Source organism: Larimichthys crocea, chromosome XXIII (genome assembly GCF_000972845.2).
Source record: "Larimichthys crocea isolate SSNF chromosome XXIII, L_crocea_2.0, whole genome shotgun sequence".
Lineage (NCBI taxonomy): Eukaryota > Metazoa > Chordata > Actinopteri > Sciaenidae > Larimichthys > Larimichthys crocea.
In genome coordinates, this window is record NC_040033.1 from 19,549,927 (window position 1) to 19,566,407 (window position 16,481).

At 42.9% G+C, this 16,481-nt stretch overlaps 1 protein-coding gene across 1 annotated transcript in view; it reads right to left on the reverse strand.

The window, feature by feature from the left end:
- Positions 1 to 1,613: 1,613 nt before the first annotated feature.
- The window catches only part of tgfbr1b (transforming growth factor, beta receptor 1 b), a 54,464-nt gene continuing 39,596 nt past the window's right edge, over positions 1,614 to 16,481 (reverse strand). The window contains exons 5-9 of the mRNA XM_027274176.1: positions 16,277 to 16,444; positions 15,482 to 15,638; positions 10,910 to 11,034; positions 10,564 to 10,694; positions 1,614 to 4,621 (exon numbers count right to left, since the gene is read on the reverse strand). Of these exons, the coding sequence (XP_027129977.1) occupies positions 4,496 to 4,621; positions 10,564 to 10,694; positions 10,910 to 11,034; positions 15,482 to 15,638; positions 16,277 to 16,444 (707 nt within the window). The 3' untranslated portion in view covers positions 1,614 to 4,495. The remainder of the gene's footprint in view (positions 4,622 to 10,563; positions 10,695 to 10,909; positions 11,035 to 15,481; positions 15,639 to 16,276; positions 16,445 to 16,481) is intronic.

Below are 16,481 nucleotides of genomic sequence, written 5' to 3' on the forward strand. Positions count from 1 at the left end.
AGTCTGTTCAACGTGTGTTCCTCTGACTGCACTTCATCTCTGCAACAAGTGAGTGGACCTTGACTGGAGAGGTTTTGGAGAGATCAAGAAGTTAATATGACTTTTAGCTTGACTCAGTGGCTTTGTTTTATTGTAGTGTTGCTGTGATTGGTTTAAACATTTAGTTCACTGGAGTGGGAACTGATGTTGCCAGATAATTTCAGATTGACTGCCAGAAAGCAGGAATTGTCAAAAAGTGAAGAGTGCTATGCTTCCTCTGACAATAATGGCTTTAGAAGAGGCACACTGGAACTGCTGTTCCACTGTCTGCGAATGAAACAACAAATTATCCATCGTTATTACATGATCAGTTGCTACAGGGGCATCAACAGGGTTTTTAAAGAGAACAAGCAATTTGTACAAATCACTCCCTCAAAAATAATTGGATATATTTGCCCCCCCACCACCCCCTCCTCCCCTCTACACTTGGACTTCTAATAGAGAAAAATATGTCTCAATGCATTTCCAACTCTATTTAAAGTGTGGGCATCAAAGCAGAGAGGACAAGCTACTTTGATGCTCATCGGTAGATTGGCACCGTGTTTTTGGAGGCTGGAGCTTTCCTTTCTAACTGAAAACTAAAGCAGGTGATTGAACTGATCTGCATGTTGAACCAGAGAGGAAAAACTCATCAGTGAAATGAGCTGCTGCTGCTTGCAGAAGGTGATGGGATGGACGCCTGCTCTTCCATGGATGGTGGCTGATAAGAACTCTTTAACACACTTCAGCGAATCTTTGAAAGGACTGCCTATCAGAATGACGATGGGCTGGATTTGCGTCAAAGCAACATGGCACAGAATAATCAGATTCAGGCAATCTGAGGATATTTACATCCAACGGCAGCTCTCACCTCGACTCGGGAAAAGCAAGGTGGACAACTAAGTAGCAGCACATCAATACGTTATGTATCCATAAAGAAAAGCAATGGAGACAGACAGACTCACCGACATCCAAATTGCCACACAGGTAAACCCTGCAGTGGTTCAGAAGTGCACTTATTGCTGAACAATCGAGAGACTCTGTGGGATTTCTTTTGAGTATATCACTGCGTGGCAGATCTAATTTACTGCTTATATGAATTATTGATGTTTGCAGTCACTTTGTGGATTTAAACTGGACCTAACCGTGGGAGTTAATTTGGACCTGTAGACTAAAAGACTTGTTTTTGATGAAACTAAGAAATGAGCAAATCTGGAAAATAACACCAGACAGGTTCAATGTGTGGCAATTTTGGCAACAGGACAAACACTTGACTGAAACAAACGGTTAAATCAGGTGCTACATATATCTTTTTTGTCCTTTAGATAGAATAATGACACTACCTTTATCATCGTACTTCTAATCTATTATATATATATATATATATATATATTATATATATATCTATATTATTATATATCTATATATATATATATATATATATAATTATACGTGTGTATATATATTTTTTTCATTTAAAAAAAACAACAAAATCAAATAATAATAATAATGATGATAAGAGTAGATCCTGACTCTTATGCGTTGGTCCCTTAAGGCTTGCTAAGCTGAAATGACAAAATTGTCAATATTACGCATATTTTTTTCATCTTTTGTTTTTCGTAAATGTACATTCTAGTAGAAAAAGACCTTGCCACAAAAAAAAGAAGAAACAAAATAAAATAAAAAATAATAATAATACACAACCTGGAAAACCTATGGCTTAGTAAATATCCGTTTGCTATATTTAAATGAATGTACCTCATTTTTGTTGATTATCCTACAAAGAAGAAAACGCTTGAAAGGTTGATTTGCGCTGCTGCGCTGTCGACGGCGCAAACACATGAAGAGAACGAAAATCAGAAATCCAAGAGTTTACATTTATAGGGCAACATCAGTAATGCTTACAAGTCTTTGTGTCTCTTTTCAAAAGCTGCTGGGAGCTTTTGTGGCATCGTTTTTCCAACCAAACACAGTTTGAGGTGCTGGAGCTCAGGTTCCAGACTCTGTCCACACCGGGAGGAGAAGCTGTACGATGAGTTGTTGCTGAGGTGGTCGGGTGTGGGGGGGGCGGGGGTTGAAATGGCACCAGAGAGTCGGCTGGGTTGTGGGTGATGAGACGTGGCGTGTGTGTCCCTTCTTGCTTTCCGTCCCTTCTTCTTGGGTGTGCATAGTACGAGCGTGCTGTATGCTCGGCATGGCTCCCGCGGGCCTCCTCTGACACACACACGCACACGGAGCTGCATACAGGTGAGAGCAAAACGCACTCCACAGCAGCCGACATGAGAGGAGTCGGGTTTTTTTAAAGCACTGGCACTTTCCGGTAACAGCTGGCTTTGAAGGCATGGTGGCAGCTGATTGTTGGTGTTGTTGTTCTTGCTGTTTGTGGTTTAGCAGAGCAGAGTATAGAAAATAGACACATTTATCTACTGTATATTGCATATGTTGCAGCATGTTTGCCAAAAATGAATGAGGTCATCATGTCCAGTTTTGTTTTGCAAAAAAGATCCCCTGCCACCAGAAAGAAAATTAAAAAAACACAATAAATTAAACTGACCTGTCCCCTGTCTCCCTGTGTGTTGGCAGGGAGACGGGGAAATACAACAGTAACAAATGAACAAACAGGTGCAAAACTGTTGCAGAGATGAGGACTGCACTACATAAAGAACAGATGAAGCCACTGTTTGTCTGGACCCCACAGGGCAGCTTACAGACTGTCCCAGAACTCCCAGGTCCTCGTTTCAGTTCCCCGTGCTACTGTAACACGACTCAGGAGCAGGGCTGCAGACCGCTTCACATCTGTCTCTGTGCTCAATCATCTTTATTCTCTGAAATCCCTCTGATCAGGGCTGACAAATCAATCATCGCTTTCTGTAAATTTTCACAAAGCATGTTAATGGAAAATGCACAATATAAAAACAAACAGCAGGGTTTCCACCAATACATCGCAAGCCCAGCGGCCCTCCACGCCTAAGCTGGAGCCCCTCACAAGGCCTGGGAATTAGATTTTTAAAAAATTGTATTTTAAGACTTTTTTAAATTATAGCTACAGCTGGGCCGCTCAGTTGGACACAGATGTGATGGGTGGATGCTCATCAGCATCATCTTTTGGTTAAAATGTGGATGCACTATGGGAAAACAGCAGATCTGAGATCAGTGACATTCAACACAACATTTCCAACTATCATAGGCCATCACAAATGTTACTGTGATGGCTTGTTAAGTGTTAAAGCCAACAAAACCACATATTGGATTTGATGGCGAACACCTCGTCCTCTGTAACATCAGAATGACAACCACTGATCGATAACATTATTGGGGCCCGGGGCCCTGTCAAAACATACCACTGGGGAAACCGTGAAGAGGTCAGCCATCATTCTCATATATTTTGGTGCTGTTGATGTTACACCACACAATGCACCCTACGTACGGAAGCCATAAAGGGCTGTAAAAATGACAATGTTCTATCTTCAAATCTAAACTTTAACCTCAGCTACATTCTGAAATGTAAACACCTCTGAGGTCAGAGCACTGACACATTGAAGTTTGGAGATCTTCTGTCTAAATTGACGTGGTGAATTCAATTCTTTTCACGGCTGACCTGCAGTCAGTCAAATCTGTAAATAGTCAAATTTGATCTGTTTTTTCCATGATGGCTCCAGTACATGCCTCACTGTGATGTTTAACCTGAAAACATGTTGGATCATTTTTAACACTGTTCCGTTTGTAATTTGTTGAAACTGAAGTTGAAATTTGACGATGATTCATGACATCATTCAAAGATGTAGATGAGCAGCTTGCAGCCCTACTCATGAGTAGCTTCATTTTCGGAAGTAAAGAATGAAATGATAATATACAAATGAGAGAGTGATGATGAAGATTAGAGAAGATGAGAGCGAAGCTCCGGCAGCTCAGAGGACCCCCGGGTAATTCCCTAATGGGGTCTGAGCTCTTATTGGTTAGGTGTGTGATGAGCAGTGGAGATGGGACTTCAAATGTGCACCAGTTGCCCCAATGGGTCTTTTAGAAACTTCATGTGATGAATGTAGTAAAGGAAGGTGGAGGATAATGAGCGGCAGCTTCCTTTAAGACCTCTGTTATCCCCTTCAGGCACAACCATCCCTCATTAGATCCATTCATGCGTGTGTATGTCAGCCCAGTGCAACACACTCATACACACACAGTTCCACAGTTTGTGCTGCAGGACTCATCAGTTTGTCAATGAATGAAATGGAAGAAGAAGAAAAAAAGAGCACAAAAAAAAGTCTTCACTTCCCTTCAAACTAAAGGGGAGGAACAATCGATGAATAATAACGAAGATAATAATGCTGTAATGCTAACAATATGGATGCCAGTCAGGTGTGTGTGTGTGTGTGCGTGCGTGCGTGCCTGCGTACGGGTGTGTGTGTGTGTGTGTGTGTGTGTGTGTGTGTGTGTGTGTGTGTGTATGTGTATGTGTGGGTGTTTGGTAGTTGTGTGTCTACATCTTGATTCCCTCCTGTTGGCTGAGCTGAGACAGAGTTTTCTTGATCCGGAGAGCGGTGAGTCGGGCAGCACTGTTGGCATACCAACACTCCCTCATTATCTTCGCCATCACCCGCAAGGCCTGCAGAGGAGAGGAAGAGCCACGAGTTAACATGACTCAGCTACAACAGGATGGACCTGCAGCTCTACATAGAGATGATACAGTTGTGGACTGTGGTGAGAGGATGGTTGTGTTAAAAACAATGATTAAATCTGGAGTTGCTGTGATCTGTGGGGTTCCTCTAGGCTCAGTACTTGGTCTCTTTATATTTGCTATTTGCTTACCTATCAATCTATGCGTGTAACCTTTACGGCACACGACCTCAGCCTGTCAGGCTGATTGTCTTTTTGCCTTAAAACATGTCTCATTCTCAACTTTAGGTATTTATGATTTCCTCATGTCTGTCTGTTCTGGACCTACATTAGCTGTTAGCAGGACAACAGCTGCTGTTCCACAGAAATCTGTCTCATTACTAACTCTGCTCCATCTTCCATCAGGCAGTTGGTGATTCTGTGTAAATTAAATGGTCCCCTTAAGTCTTGAGAGCACAGTTCTGGGCTCCACAACAGACTGCTGTCATTATCATAAGGTTTTTTTATTAGTTCTTATCCAATGATTAGGGTGATTAGAAAAGAAATGTTGTACTTCCGATGTATGAACATTTATCAGCTTCCTGACACATTTAGGTGCTTCTGATCACAGTTCTAAAGCTTGAACCAGCAAATGTCTCTCAGTCAGTTCTTTTACAGTTCTCCTTCCTTAATCATTGCTTTGGTTTGATCTAGTGTTCTGGGAAATGTGGTCAGAGCTAACTTTTTTCAAACAAAAGTCTTAGCTCTCGCCTCACTAAAGTGGTGACTTCCGACTACATGTTTGAAACAGGCTTTGAAAAAGGGTTAGAGCCTCCAGAGTTTCTACTAATTCCTTCACCCTTGGCGGGGCTGTAAACAGCATCTGGTATGTATGAGTCAACATGTCTGTGTGTGCGTCTCAGTCTCAGTCTGTCACACTGCTGGTGCTCGATCTACGGAACTTCCTACAGTGCTCATTAAGACAGCAGACACATTCCAGTCCACCATTCATCAGGTGGCTTAGTGCCAACTCTACACTGCCACAGACAAGCAATCTTCCACACACACACTTTACATATGCATGGCGTCCTTCAGCAGAGCTAGCTGCAGCTCGCTACTTATGTAAAGGCTTTCACATGGCTTTGCTTACTTTAATCTGACATTCTGATTTACAGCCTAAATAATGAGCAGAGTGAAGAAAGGCATTGTGGGAATTCTGCTGTTAAAACAAATGCCTTAAACACTGACACAGTAACACATCTACAAGACCTGACTCTGAATGAGTGGTTCTTACACCAGGGGATCTTAATGTTCTGTCAAGGATCCTCACATAGACCCCACTTGATCACAATTAATCAGGAGGACTCATATGGGAACATTTCAGGTGTTAGTGTTGATTTGTACAAGTGTCTGCACCTGGAAATGAACCAGGGTTAGATACCAAGCATGCAAGCTTAATTACTGCTCACACTACTTCATATGCAATACCTATATGTGGGAGATTAGAGTGTGTTTGGATGTGTTGGAATATTTATGTCTAGTGAGTCATGGAGGTGCAACTATATCTGAGTGAAATTAATGTGTGCTTGAAAATACTTTCCTAATTATAAAGCTGGTGCATGCAGGAATATTACATTATTAAAATAGTTTGATTTAATAACTTGAAGTCTAGTTATATAAATAGTGGCTCTCCGAACAGTCGAGGAAAGTCTACAGAGCAGACACAGAGGTGAGGCAGGGCACGCCTGTGTGTGTGTGTGCGTGCGTGTGTGGGAGGAAATAAATAGAGATTTAATAAGAATTATGCTGCTAGAACGAGAATAAGTTGGCCTGAGAAGTCATTTAGTCTTGATGAAGCATTATGAGGTGGAAATAACAATAAACGGCACAATTTACCCCCATGTGGCTCACATGTCCCAGTGTGGGGTAAGTTCAGCCACCTTTGTTTCTTTTCAAACCATCATCATTATCATTATCATTATTATTATTATTATTCTCGCAGATGCACCACATCCTGAAATACATGTACATATTTTAATTGGAGGCATTACTGCCATAACCTCACTCTAAACACCTCCACCCACTCTCCCCTATACACAACATATAGGTAAGTGTGTGCAAGTACATGTGATTCACACACAGATGAAATGTTAAATAGAATGTTACCAACCAAAAGAGAGGAAGGAAGGAAGGAACTAAGGAAGGAAGGAAGGAAGGTAGGGAGGGAGGGAGGGAGGAAGGGAGGGAGGAAGGCAGGGGGGGAGGAAGGAGGAGAGGAGTTGTGTTGCGTGTTTACTCTGTCTCTTGTTAATTTTCTTCTTCTGATTATACTTCTTCTGAGTCCTTGCTGAAGTCTGCTGGCTCATTAAAGATGCCACACTGGTTCAGTTACAAACAATGCTGTGCAGAAATGGGTAAACACTAGACAGAGAGCATCGACACAGCACAACAGCCAACAGCGATCTAAAGAAACAATAAAAATTCTGGGGTTCTTCAGCTTGGTCAAACAGGCTATTCAGAGGCAGGCAGAGTGCCACACTCTCCATTATTATGCTAATCCTGGACTGAGCTGGCTTTACAAACACTCCCCGGGTCTGAATCTGCAGGTACTGTCTGCTCTCATCTTGTTAAACCTGTTGTTCTGTCTGGATGGGTATCACTGCTGCAGTCTGTGGCTCATTGTTGTGTGAATATGAGCAGCTCTCTGAGTGTGTGATGTGTCTGAGTTTCCCTCCAGACCAGACAGTGAAACCAGATCCCAACCGCATATACTATATGAACCACACCAGGTGGTGGTGCTGACTCAGAGGTGGGCCTGATGACTGCAGTTTGCAGGTCAGAGTTTCCTCTTTTGGTTTCATGTCAACCATGATCAGAATATAGTGATCAGACGTGTTGGTTACCGGATGCTAGTCATTACTTTGTGGACAAAGTCAGGGGCAAACTTCAGGCCCAGTGAGGTTGTGAAATGACAAGCTGCTCAAAGTCCATTAACCTGTCCAGGAGTAAATACACAAAGCTGAAATCTGCCTCATCACAAGTAGCTGGAATTAGTCAGAACTGCTCCAAATTACTTGGACGGATTTCTTCCTATTGCTGTGTATTCTCTGTGTATCGTTCAGCTGATTAATTTCATCCATAAAGTGTGAACTGTACTTGAAAAAACTCAACATGGGGGCAGTGTTTAACTCCATTGGTAGAGCAGCCACTCCGTGTGAAGGTTCAGACCTTGCTGCGGAAGCCCAGGGTCCAATCCGACCTGTGGCTCTTTGCTGCATGTCATTCCCCGTCTCTCTCTCTCCCCACATTCCTGTCACTCTTCAGCTGTCTCTACCAAAATAAAAGCTTGAAAAGGCCAAAAATATATCAACATAAAAGGCAATAAAGTCTGAATGGACTCGAAATAAAAGGCGTGTATCTGTTGAGGGCACAGGTGGAAACAACAAAAAATGAGAAAGTTCTTGAAGTTATGAAAGCTGCTTCTTCTCACACTGTGACCATGTATGTATGGAGAACAGTCACCTGGATTTGATAGTGAGGAGCAGCGATGTCGAGACCGACCATACTCAGTACAAATATGCAATCTGGATGAATGTTTTCCAGTTGGTTTTGTATTCTGTTCTATCAAACAGATTTAACCTGTGTGGGTAGCAGACAACGTTTTGGGGCCAAGACTTCCTCGTCTGTGCGGTGGTCATTGTTTACACTCAGCTAATATCCATAACATATAGTTCACAGTCAGCATTCTGTTATATAGATACACAGATACACCAAAGCCTGTTCAAACATGATTGGTTAACACCCCTCAGACTACACTCATTCTGCATTCATACATCTGTTTATAGAGATTAGTGGAACAGAAGTGAACCCTGAACATCAGTTCACATCTAATAACTGAGAAGATGAACCATGAGAGAATAATTCAAACACAAGCTGTTGACTGCTGGTTACTGAGCTCAGTGCAGGAAGTAGCCGAGCAGAGAAGCAAAGCACAGGAGGAGTTTGAAAAGTCAATACGCTGCCTTTGGCTGAGAAATATCTCATTACTCTGTGTTTGGAGGGAAGCTTCTCAGGACGCCTTCAGGGGAGAGGAGAGGATTCCTGATTGTTAGAATACAAAGTGCCCCAACACAGACTCAGTACTGCTCAACATAATCAGATAAAAGACAGAAGAGCCGAAATACCCAGTGATTAATAACTTGATCTCTCTAATCATCTAATCATTTGAGTGGCTGAACAGTGCTAGTGAAACTACATCCAATGTAGCATCGTATAAAACACACAGTTGCGGTCTAATGGGAGACATCGTATCTCATCTTCACTGAGAACAACAATACCGCCAGTAATTTCCTGTGTGTCTATGTGTGCTTCAACTCCTGAAAAATGGCTTTAAGAAAATGACTAATACACTGAACACTCACTGTAGCACAGCAGTCACAAACGATGGATTTTTTCGTATGATCAACAGTTAACATGAAAGAAGTAAAGGATGTGCAGAGACTGCAGTGTCTCTGCCTTCACGACATGTTGCTGCAGAAATTCATCCAATCAGCTCAAATTAAATTGAAATAACTCCCAATGCAGTAAACAAATCAAACACCACAAGCGTGTGTGTGTGTGTCTAAAATACTGTTAAAACTGAAACCAGAGACAGCAGGCGATGCAGCTCACATGCCTTCTCCTCCCACAAGCTGAGTGGTTGCTTCCTCTCTGGGGACTATGGGAATAAGCTTGCTTCTGTGTGTGTGTGTGTGTGTGTGTGTGTGTGTGTGTCTGTATCACATGATTGAACAGTGTTATTGAGAAGGACTCCAGGGATTTGAGGTTCAGGCTTACTGCTGATACGACTGGCCTACCTAGGCTGAAAACAGAATCCTGGACAGCTCGGCAGAACAAGACTTCAGTATGCAGATTTTAAACAGAGACTGAGAGACTGCTGTGACACTTTGGTGCTGGTGAAAACCACAGCGGTCTACTCCTGTTTGGACCTGGAAAGTCTGAATACTTGGTCAAAGAAAAATCTTTTGACCAATTTTTCGTCAAACTCCATAGACATAAAAGTAATAGTCTGCATCGGCTGGCCGAGCCGCACGTTTTGATACCTTTTTGTGTGTGTGCGACCAAAATGCGGGAGGAGTAACGTGTCAAAAAAAAAGGCGTAAGAATAACAATAAAATGAAGTATGGGGAATAATAGATAGTGTGCTCTTTCAGGCACACTCAATCGTCTTGAGTGGTGCAGAATGTGATGTCAAAGAGTTCATTGAGCTTTCTGCCTCTTTTTCTGCTCCTCATCAATGCTGGGTCAACAGCTTTCGAAAAATACCAAACTCTTGGCGTGGACAATGATTGAGGCAGCCACAGGTGAGCCCATGAGCTTCTATCTGACCCCCCCCCCCCAAAAAAAAAAGTCGAGCGTACTGAGATAGTTGGTGCCATCAAACATAAGAGCAGTGTGGCCCTGGATGTACCGATAACCATCACTGAATTACAGTGATCTATGATCGCCTTTTTTAATAAGTGGATTATGATGGACAGACATCACAGATAACGATGAGAGTGAGAGTCACACTGAATTTAAAATATGTCTACATTATATCTGAGGTTCAGATTTGACTAATGACACAGAGAAGTGTGATTTTTGATGCAGATCTGGTGCTAAGGGTATGAGCGCTGTGTTGCAGCCACTGCCAGGAGAATAACATACAAAATCCTGTTGATACTAGCACACTGTGGCTTTACTCAGTGCAGCATCTTTGCCTCATGACTACCTCTCTGCTCACTTGGGGAGACGTTCCTCAGTTACGTTGTGTCACAGAATTTTCAAAGTCAGATAAAATGACTGATAGAACAACACCATCTAAGGATGGAGTGAATCCACTTCATGGTGATGGAACAGAACAAACTCCCACATCTTTGATAAAGCAGTTAGAGACGGTGACACTCATCTTACCTCACAGCTCTGCCAGCGGTTAGGAATGTTGGGCCGAAGCTTCTGTTCACAGACCACCTTCCTCATCTCCTCCACTGACGGATCTGACTGAACCAGGTCATAGTAGGGCAGCTGGTAGTCCTCGTGGATGCCTGACAGAAAAGAAATATGATGTTAAAACTGTGTGCTGCATGCATACGGCAGTCTGTCTGATCGTACATCTTCCTTCCATCCATGCAGATAGCGCTATGCCGATATTTCCATAATTAGCTCTCATCCTCTTTTGCTCCATTCATCAGTCATTCTCCTCCATCACTCCGTCAGCCTCTGCTCCTTTCAGTCGGTCAATCACTTATTTGATCCTCACCTCCCATGGAGCAGCGGCTGGCGATCTCCCAGAAGACCAGGCCCATGGCATAGATGTCGGCTCGCTTGAAAGACTCAAAGTGTTTCATGTTTATGGAATCGTCCAGGACCTCTGGCGCCATATACCTGAGAGCAAACACAATGGACGGTTATGGAGTGATTTTTGCACATAATGTTATGTGGTGGTTGCTTAAATAAAAGCAGAGCTGAGTGCCAGACATGCAAGTGAGGTGTCTGCACATAGGTGCATAGTTACATCCTAATGGTAGTACTATGATATACATATGGTTTACAATGAGATAATTGTTTGTGTCACTAGCTGTTATCCTGGTCCATCCTGACTTTAAGGATATTTGGATAGGGGTAACAAAGAACCAAAGAGCTGTCGGCAGAGTTTTTCTTCAAACATATTTAACTGCATCACCACTGAAGATACGACACGAGGATGGCCTAGAACACAGTGGAGATGTGGGTGTTAGCTACAAGGACTAGCACAAGCATGCTATGATGGGTTTGTTCAGACGCTCAATGCTTCTCTGCCGTCTGTCTGCTGTTTTCATGTCCACAGCACTGTGAGCTTGGCAAAGGCGGGAATGCAGAGCTAAATGTTGCTGACCTCATTTACCCAAAAGACAAGTCATAAAAATGAAATCTAAACCTTTTCAAACAAAAACCACATCATACATTGATTGTATGACTGTTTATCTGCATATCTAAGTGTTCAATCAAACAATTATAGACTAATGCCAAACTGTCTGCATGTTGTGTAACCACTGACTGATTTAGACCCATCAGTCTCCGTCAGCGTCTTCCTCCCTTCACTCTTATTGTCATCATCCAGACACCAATAATCACAGAAATGAGTTCAGCACTTTGATGGAGGAAGGTGGAGGCTACACAATTTCTTTCTTGTTTTTTTTTTTAAATTTGGGCTGCATCAAAGTAATCCATTACTGTCTGATTTGATATCGTCTGAAATGCCACCGGCCTGTGTTTTGTTTTCAATTTCCACAGATGTTTGCTGCCTTGGTGTTTGTTCTCTGACAGACCCTGACTGTTTGCAGTCAGACGTCTGAAGCTGGACTTTTAGTCTGTTAACCGGAGTCCAGCCCCACGTCTCAGCAGTAATTGACATTACTGACTCTGCTTATCAGTCTGATTATCTCATTGATTCCTGATCAGTTTTTCTGTGTGGAAAAAGTAGGACACCACAGCATCAATGTAAGCGTTTGATTGTCTCTGAACACAGCGTAGAAGACTCAGGTGTGCAAAAGCTCCGCTCTGCTCAGCCTGCGATGTTTACTGTCTGTGACAGATGTGTCGGACACAGAGCATTCCTGCATTTTAAGCCCATGCTGTGTAGACACTGCTGCCCACCTCAGTTGAAATGATCATTTTACATGTATGGCTGCACTGTCGTTGTCGTCTTTCTTTGGACTGTTTCCTTCTCTCTGCGCCTCGCCTCGCCTCGCCTCGTGTTGTTCATGATCAGGCTGTATTGTGATGTAATTACATTCTCTAACAAGAACTGTGTTTGTATTCTTCCACACACTTTGTGATAGAGTGTTACACACACACTCATAGAGCTGGAGTTACATTCAGGTTAGTAATTACAGACTACGGCCGAGTTGCTGTGTTTTGTTATTCATACAGAGTGGTGAGAAAGAGCTTTGCAGTGTAATCGCTCTGGAACAGCCGTCGCTGGAGGTGCAGCTTAATGCACAAGTATAAATCTAACTTATTAGAACATCCAAATAAAATGTCTGCTTGTTTTGATCATTCATTTATGATTAAGAGCAACATCTGCATGGAGCAGGAGCTGATCACATCAACGTTTACTCGATTAATCACTACAGGAATGAACATGGAGCTTTGTCTGTCACCTGACCTGACTCCTAATTTCTTAATGAGTTTGTGCTCACGCAGAAATCTGAAAAATCCATAACAACTAAAGCTGTGGGCACTAATGTGCACACAGCCTCTGATGATCTGTAATGAGATGGATTCAATAGCGTAATCAAATATCTCCACTCTGGGCACAAGAGAGCATGTCTTAATTGAATTCTTTAACTGAGCGCTGTACAAATGATGAAAGGAAGCCTCCGTTAGCGAGCGCGGCTCCAGATCAATTAGAGAGGAAAAGCACCGCGCTGAAAACAAAAGACATTCATCAATATTTGCTCAGTCACAGGAACTGTAATTATGTGGTGAACAGCAGGGGAGCGAGTTAATCAACTTTAAAGAGCACGCCGTCTATTTTATAAAAATGGAAGGCGCGTTTGATCAAGACTGTGTTTGAATCAAATCAGGATGGAGAATATGGAACGACATTTTAATCAACATGAAATGAATAAATATGGCTGAGAAATAAATCCTGTAATAAATGAATGAGGAGATAAATATATAAATAAAAAAGTACGTTGGCTTGTTTATTTATTTACTAATGCAATATTTAAGATGTGTTTTTAACACGTAACATGACTCAACACAACTCAACTCGCTTCCGGCACTTCTACTTCATTTTCCACTGTCTATAGTACTTCTGACAGTAACCTTTCATCACAGGCAGAGCTCACTGTCAGAGAGGGAGTTGGGAAACAACCAGGAAACACACAGTGTTAAGTCTTAAGAAACTTCACATTCTTTCACTGACAAACTGGAAACTACACACGGACAACTTCACTGCGCTCTGGCACTAAAAGAACCTGCTGCTGTTCATCACAGACGACGTGAAGGGATTTTGTTCTCCGCAGCATGGTTTTGTGACACTGCCATTTTTTTGCCAGTTTGCTGGTGACGTGTGTGTGTGTGTGTGTGTGTGTGTGTGTGTGTGTGGGGGGGGGGGGGGGGGGGGGTACTATCCATACAGGAGAAGTTAAAAAAAGAGCGAGTCTGTCATATTCAGATGAAGGAAGAACACAGCAAACAAACACACTGAATACAGCACCATGGTGGATTTCTTGCTGAGTTTGGCTCCTGGGACCTAAGACCTAATTCTGGCTTTTACTTGAACCATTTTGAAATATTTTTCTGTTTACGTATTTTAATGTTGACCATTTTCACTTTTATTTATTTATTTTAGTTTTTTATTTTTGTTACACGTACTGTATGAAAAGTGCTACACAAATAAAGTCTGATTCACTGAAATGGGATGGACAGAGATCTTTTACCTTTTGCTAAAGTAAGCGCTAACTGCTGCTGCTGTTTGCTAAGCAGGTCAGAGTAGACTTTAATGTCGCCTCAATAAAACTATAGCTTTACATTTCACTTGTAAAAAAGTGAAACTTTCTGATTCTTTGCTGAAGTTTGGGATTATGATAGAAAGTTAAAAACAAACTCTGTTGGGCCGAGATCATCAATATGTAACATGGATTCCAGCCAAGTGCAGAGCTTCTGTCTCCACTGACCCAAGGCTTGCTGAATCATTTAGTGGCACTGTAATACGCCCGCAGCATCAAACCACCACTCGGAGGAGGAGGAAGAGGAGGAGGAGGAAGAGGAGGAAGGAGAAAGATGTAAACAAGATAAAATAATAAAATACAACACATAAAACAAGGGGGGGCTCTTATCACCTGTGGGAATGAGGAAGGTGTAGAGTGTCAGAGAAAAGTGCTGCCTGTGGCCTCAATGTACTGCTCACTTTCCAACCCTGCGGCTAGACAAGTCTACATAATACAACAAGAGACGTGTGGACAGAGACTCACAAAGGGAAAGTGAAAGTGAGGAGCCACCTGTAGTCTGGAGAAGTATCCGCTGGGTGCAGAGGGAGGAGGTAACAAATACAGATTTGCATGGCGGCCGCGAAACACTGCAGTTATCAGCTCTGACTTGAGTCATGTGACTCTTAATCACATTTTCATGCTACAATTATCATGGCCAAAAATATCACATGCATCATGGCATTTTTAGGCACAACTGTTAACCATGTACTGCACCTTTATGGGACACTAAATACACTGTAAAATACAACGGACAGAAGAAGGTTGATTGGAAATGACTGTGAATGCAGCATACGCTGACACATCCTCACACTACCAGAAGAAATGATAGATTTATCTTAAAGCCCCTCACACACACAGTCTATCTCTGAAATGTTGCTTCTGCATTGGGTGAATGTGATCAGGGATTGATATTCAAAGGAAATCTCCTCCTCCGATTTCCAACCTCAAGTTCTGCTAACATTTATTTTGAGGTCCATGACGTTCTCGGGGTCCTGAGTGGCCCAGCCTATCAGCATTAACAATGCTTTCCCTACAACCGAGACTCTGTTTCCAGCCTCTGGAATGACTCGGCTAGCCAAAAGTGACAAAATGACTGATCTGAATCTGAGATGAAGTCCTGATAAACCTGAGCTGAAATGGGAGTTGCTCTCTGAGTTTAAACAGCCGAGGCGAAAAGCCTGTCGCTCTAATGGCCTGACTTCTTTATTTACAGTCCCAATCCGCCGTGGTGGCTTGTTTTGAAGCGAGAGAGACGTGCTGTGAAACGCCACGACACTCGCTCACACAAACAATGGACATTTAAGCAGAGGTGAGCCATTCTTAACAAAGGGGTGTGTGCTGCACATGCTTACCTTTTGGTTCCCACTCTGTGGTTTGGAGCGATGTCGATGGTGTCAGTGGCCGAGTCGTGGCGGACGGCTAGGCCCAGGTCAGCGATGCAGCAGGTCCCGTTCTTCTTCACCAGAATGTTCTTTGACTTCAGGTCTCTGTGGGCGATAGCCGGCTTCCCTGGAGACAGAGAGTTTGCTTTGACACTTGGTACTTGGACATCATAATAGACCGCTTACGAACGAGCTGGGTATGAAGTTTAGTTTTTATTCCTGACAATGGGAGAGGGAGCTGAAGTGAAAGCAGAGCACCAACAGACACTTAGATAAAATGAGAGTGACTTTTACATACTGGATGAAACTGAACTGAATGCTTGGTGGATGGTCCGCTCTGTCCGCCCTGACTACAATGAGTCTTGGACACCTTCTGGATCTGTTTACATTTGACTGTTTTGATTAAAGACACTTAGAGGAACTCCAGTCTCTCTTGCTTCCTCTCAGACACTCTCCTTTCTATACATCCATACGCCTCACAAAACACATTGAAACTTCACTTGAGCCGACACATTTTTAACAAATGGACGCATCTTCATCTCGGCTTGCAGCAGAGTGAATCTGTTTATCTCTATTTGTGTATTTTTGCTGGCTTTGTTGTTTCACGCTGCACACAGTCATATATGGAAGCGTTCACTGTGTGCTGCTGGTCAGTGTGTCTCAGACATTGTGCACAATTAAAGTGTGTTGTTAGTTGAACCAAAAAAACTGTTTCTAAAAGGCATGCTGTGTACGTACATAGGACAGAATACGTGTGTGTCTCACCTTGCGTGCCCACTATCTCCATGTGGAGGTGGGCAAGGCCACTGGCTGTGGACAGGGACAGTTTGATCATGCCCTCCACAGTGACGGTGTAGCGATTCAGGTAGTCGAACAGTGAGCCGTGCTCGTGGTAATCGGACACGAGCCACAGCTGAGTCCACGTCCCGTTATCTACAAAAACACAGACACAGAGGAGGGTGAGGAAGGG